The 6,000-nt window shown below is 41.5% G+C and overlaps 1 protein-coding gene across 4 annotated transcripts in view; it reads right to left on the bottom strand.

Annotated features, from left to right (window-relative positions):
• Positions 1–6,000, bottom strand: part of LOC310772487 (partitioning defective 3 homolog) — a 660,426-nt gene that overhangs the window by 193,145 nt on the left and 461,281 nt on the right. For 2 of the 4 annotated variants that reach the window (XM_083632305.1, XM_083632306.1), the window contains exon 18: positions 5,400–5,651. In XM_083632305.1, the coding sequence (XP_083488431.1) occupies positions 5,400–5,651 (252 nt within the window). The remainder of the gene's footprint in view (positions 1–5,399; positions 5,652–6,000) is intronic. The other 2 variants (XM_083632307.1, XM_083632308.1) reach the window with 1 other exon arrangement.

The raw sequence follows: 6,000 nt of genomic DNA, 5'->3' as shown, positions 1-6,000 counted from the left end.
ACGTAGACAGAAAACAAACGCAGTTCTGTTTACCTAGGTTACCTCTTTGAGATGAGGCAGATTCAAAGCATACTCATATGATCTACCAGCTATAGCGTTATATATCTAGCTAACGTTAGATAACTATAAATCAATGAGGGGGAACAAGGGGGTTCAACTCCTCTGGATAGTTTATCCACCTCTGCATTTACAGTAGCCTTACATTGCATCAGCTGATGCAATGTAATGCAGTGTAATGTAATCAGCGTCTTGGTACAAGGCTACATTTACAGTATTTACCAATCGCACGTAGTGTTGGGTAAGCAAACGTTAACGTTATACAGTGATTAACAGTGTCTAATTCGTTTCTTCCAGGGGTAGCGCCGTCCAGTACCAGATGGGACACACAGATCAAAGTAATAATATTCTGTTCTCCTGAGATTAACGCTAAACTACACAACAGAGGATCATGATTTGTGAAGATCAAAGCTATAATATTCTGTTCAAGTTGTAGCTAGTGCCAGTGACCGGAGAATATTGTTATATTTGCTTGTTTTAATGCTTTTGTCAATAAACATTGTCAACAAAGATAGCCTTGTTGTATATTATCATGTATAAGATTGTTGATGTCGAGTGATACGAACCGAAGATTGGACCAGAGGACATGACGACGGAGAAACCAGCAGTCTGCTTCAATCAATGAATGCTTAATATTTATTGAAATGAAATATGGTGATATCTGGTGGGCTGAAATTGCTCTCTCTAGCTAGGGTAACTGGCTTATATTGTCATATTATTGTAATGTCTGCTACACCATACAAATATATTTCGATATAATTCAAACAATTAGCTCACCATGGCCTGGACTGTATTACTGTGAAAAATTTACATTTGATTGTTTTAAGTGTTACACGTTATATTTTTAACTGAGCTTTGCGGAATTACCTCAACACAATTGTGTATCAGCTTTAAATGTCCAATATATACAGCGTTAAACAAACGACCAGCAGCATTCAAATGTGCAAAAACGTTATATTTATTGAAATGTGGTGATCATGTCACAAGTCACATTACATAACGATATAGCGTTAGGTGTTCTTTTGATCAACAGACCTCGGGGGGTCTATACTGTTGCTAGCTAGCTAGCCGCAGATCAGCTCTGAAGCCCCAACGTCAGAGCTGCCCGTCCACTAAAACCCGATTTCGATATAGCATTTTAGGTGTTCTTTTGATCAACATACCTCATAACGGGGATCTATACTATTACGTGTGTCTACTAACATCATTAAAATATCATAAGGGTAACGCTGTTTCTGTTATTTTACTTTTAATCTCTGGCTACGTTGCTAGCTAGCTAGCTAGCCTGCCTTGGCAACTGGTTGGGCTGGCTGGTGTCAATCAAAGAAAATCCCGCCCCCAAAGTTATAATTTTTATCGGCTCTTTTACTCGAAATGGGACCATAATTTAGAAAACGGAGCCCAGGAGAGCATGAAAAAGACTTGAAATTGTTTATTCAGACCATAAGCTCATTCGGAAAATGTTTATTTAAGACACAGAACGAGAGAGAAGTCGGCTCATTTTTACATTGGAGCCAATGTACGTGTCGTCACTTCCCCCCCTGCGGACTTTTCGAATTAATGGAATTTCACGACTGGCCTCATACATTCCCTAATTCTGTTGCCCACTGGTGCCCGCAAAAGAGGCGTGGTTTTTAACAACTAGCCAATGCAATGCACAATGCACAATGCAATATGGGCTGCTCCAGCTTCTACAGCGCCAGACACGCCTATTTCCTCATTCATTCAAAGCGCAAATCGTGAAGCTTTATGTATGTCAGAATCAAAATCCGCATTGGATATTATTAGTCTGTTCCTGAATGACTGTCTAAAGTTACCACCTTTATTCACATCAGTAATTTCTTTGAAGAGCGGTTTCTGCCTCCACGTAGGCTATCTACAGCAGCTCAATTCACCCTCTCAATAAACTCAATATAACCTGCATATCTATTTCCAAAATCCGTAGGCATTTTTAGACCATTTAGGCTCAATGAATAATAATGATCTCATGATGTGTTTGGTCGCACTGATGGAATAATTCCTATAGACGGTTTTCACCAGAGCGCAACCCCACAGCACTTCCTTTTTCTCAGCATTCGGCAAACTGCAGAAATATTCACTCGACATCGTTACTTTTGTTTTCGCCGCTCAGCTGTATAGACGGTTTTCACGGAATGGTCAGTCCTGCACTTGAATGTTTTTTTTTCTTTTATGTCCATGTAACATAAAGAAAAGAAGTCGCACACTCAAAATCTCCTCTGCTGTGTTTTAATGGTTACACCATTATTTTATGTCCATAGCAAACACTGCAACAGGAAGTGAGCGGGGGTTCAATTTAGAATGTTTTTGTTGTCAAGTTAAAACCGTCTATAGGCTAATAGGCTATCAATAAAAAAATAATGATAATACAATTAAAAAAGGCTGCTGAACTGAATCGACACGGCACGTGCGGGCATAGATTTCATTTATAAACTAGAACGACCGCACCGCGGATTTATGCCTCCGCCATTAGTTCATTCTTGAGTCCAAATCGCCATTTGAGGCAAATTGGAAGAAATTCCGTCAAGGCACTCCTGAGATGTTGTGTTACAGAGCTTGGAAATTGAGTGTGTGAGGTCACAGTGACCTTGAACTTTGACCTTTAACCATCAAAATCTAATCAGTTCATCCTTGAGTCACAGTCTATGTTTGAGGCAAATTTGATGAAACTCCATCAAGGCATTCCTGAGATATTGCGTTAACAAGCTTGAAAATTGCATTCGAGAGGTCACAGTGGCCTTGACCTTTGACCACCAAAATCTAATCAGTTTATGCTTGAGTCCAAGTCTATGTTTGAGGCAAATTTTATGAAATTCCGTCAAGGCATTCCTGAGATATTGCGTTAACAAGCTTGAAAATGGCGTTCAAGAGGTCACAGTGACTTTGGCCTTTCACCACCAAAATCTAATCAGATCATCCTTGAGCCTAAGTGGATGTTTAAGGCAAATTTGATGAAATTCCGTCAAGGCGTTCCTCAGATATCGCAACAAGCTTGAAAATGGCGTTCGAGAGGTCACAGTGACCTTGACCTTTGACCTTTGACCACCAAAATCTAATCAGATCATCCTTGAGCCTAAGTGGATGTTTAAGGCAAATTTGATGAAATTCCGTCCCCATACGTACGGACGGAAAACCCGGATCCATAATGCCTCCGGCCTGGCTATCGCCGGCGGCGGAGGCATAAAAATAGCCTATTTTGTGGTCACATATACTGTAGACTATTGGCAGCAGAGTCGCATATCTCCATATTTCATACAAGGACTATGCTGGAAATAATATGAAGTTCAATCACATCATACAGGCCAAAAGCAAGACAGTTGCAGCTGCAAAATGCAGGAGTAGCCTAGATATGAATAATCTGTGTGCAGGCAATCCCATATTAAATTGCTTAGATAGTAATAGGCTATTCTGGCATGTATGACCATATCCAACCCAACGTCAGCCTCAGCTCCGTTGTGCACACGGCACCGTGCGCATCGGAGACGTTTATGTAACCTTTTTATGCCGGTTTAGTGATATTTCTCCACTCACCGTTCAGCTGCAATCGATCGGCGGGGTCAAACAACGTATCTAGCCTACTTGAGAGCACAAAAATTAATATATAAAAACATATTCCAAAGTGGTAAATGTAGCCTGCAACAAGTGCAAGACTGTCCTCGATTAATTCAACAAGAGCCATTTTTCTTTTTTTCCCCTTTTGAATTTCATATGGGGACCATATGAATGGCGACTCGCTGTTTATAGAGAGCTGATTGGTAAGCAGGTGGGTCTTTCATGGGTTTTGATCTTATCCTCTCAACTTAACCTGCTACAAAGCAGGTTAGTCGTAGAGCATAAGTTGCTATGGTGATCTATCTCGGTAAGACGTTAATAGCGTAGTGGTACGGCAAACCTAGGGTTAAACCTGAAGTTACCTCGCTAAGCCACTAATCTTGTTTCGTGGTACAGCCCTAGGGACTGGTGTTTTGGTCATTTTGGTCAAGGTAATTTTTTATTTTTTTTACAGATTATGAAAGTGCAGATTGTAAGCTTTCAAATGATGTGTCATACATTGACATTTGAAAATAGTTGAAGAATATATTATGCTTATTTGAATGTTGGTATCCCATTAACCCTTAAAAACAACATTCAAAGTAAACGCCCTAAAAGTTGGTAAACAAGCTTGGTTTAATGTGAATAAGCTTAGCTTGCGAACAAATGAATTTAGTGATCCTAAAACTGTTGTTTGTTATAGTGAGTGTGTTCTTCAACATCTAAGCATGGCCGTAACTAGCTATGAGGACGGGGAGGTCCGGACCTCCCCTAATATTTCAGAGGATTTTTTTTTTTTTTTTTTTTTTTTTTTTTTATAAAACAATCTGCATGGAAAAGCATGAAAAACACGGGATCGCTTTTATTTTGAAACGAAAGGCAGGTCAGGCAGGAAGTCATCTGACGCCGCGTCCGCGGTAACTTGATTCCGAGAGAGCAGCAGCATGGTGGTGAGTGATGACTGTCTGTCTGCCTGGCGAGATAATTGAAGGTGAGCGAGCTGCGAGACAGTGAGCGAAGTGAACGACAGACAGTGAGTGACACTGACAGATTTTTTAGCAACAACCAAGAAAGTAAGTGTCTAGTCTGTCTCTTAAGTAATGTTACCTGTGTGACACGTTGGGATGCTACTGGCTAATCATGCATGATGCCAATTGCCAAGCTCCCGAAGTCAGGTATGCAGGTGGCTATATGCATGGTTTCAGTTTCATGACCCAATAAGTAACAAAAAGAGGTGGTGTAAAGTTAAAAACAACATAATATATTTTATTTTATTTTTCAATCGTTCCTATCAGGAATAAATAAATGTCCCTCTGTATGTTTTTTTTATTATCGATGATGACTTTGTGTGTTGTGTACGGCTTGGGTTGTGTACCTGTGTTTGTAGGTGTCATTTTGATATGAATTTGGCTAAAACAGTTTGTGTTTGTTAGTTACAATTATGTTGACAGGAGAGCTGAGCAGGTGGTGACATGAAAGAGAATATACTGAATAATGACATCACAACAGTATAATCCTAATGTTGATTTAAAATGATATATTACTCTAAATATGGCTAAAAAAGGGGGGAAAAAACCCTGGCGCCCTTGTGGGCGCCACCGAATGCACCTCCCCTTGCTGGACCTCCCCTATTTCAGAACCCTGGTTACGGCCCTGCATCTAAGTGTGCATAATATGAAAGTAAGAAAAGAAAACAACAACAACAACAACAACAAACTTTTATCTTGATTTGTGTGATTTCACGGTTGCCTATACTTGCTTTACGAATGGAAAGTCTTACAAAACAATCTTACACTCACACGTCTCCATGCTGTTGTCCTCCTCCGTCACCACGGCACCGGATTGGTCGTATGATTTGTCGATGGCAGCGCGGAAGCTCTCGTTGCAGCCGCGGCCCCGGACGATGCGGGGGCGGGGCCTGTGGGTGTTGACGTCGCCGTTCAGCGTCGCCTCGGCAACAGCTGTCTGGAGGCTCTCCAGAGAGCTGGACTTCTTCAGGCCCAGCGAGGGGCCCAGCGAGGGGCCGACCGCCTGTTCCGAGGAACCTGCGGAAACAGGAGGGCGGCGTCGTGACTGAGGGCCCAGCGCTGACTAATGGCGTGTGACTCTAACTCCCCCACAAAGTCGGCCTAAGACTTAGCACCTAGCAGCGCGTCAATGAATCATTCACGTTTTGCTGGTTCCCTATGAGAGGATGTTATGCGGTGGACTTCTATGAGACGATGTTATGCGGTGTACTTGGCAAGCAGAAAGGAGGAGGTAAGAGTCTGGCAATTAACTTGAAAAATAAATGATGCCATTGCCTAGTCAATGAAGTGTGTGAAAGGAGAACGGAGTGTTATATCTTTGCAGAGACGTTTTCCCGTTGAGAATGATAATTCAACCTTTGTCCTA

This window comes from Poromitra crassiceps (assembly GCF_964638095.1).
Source record: "Poromitra crassiceps genome assembly, chromosome: 2".
Lineage (NCBI taxonomy): Eukaryota > Metazoa > Chordata > Actinopteri > Beryciformes > Melamphaidae > Poromitra > Poromitra crassiceps.
Note: the sequence above shows the minus strand (reverse complement) of the source record. Positions and strands in the feature narration are given on the sequence as shown.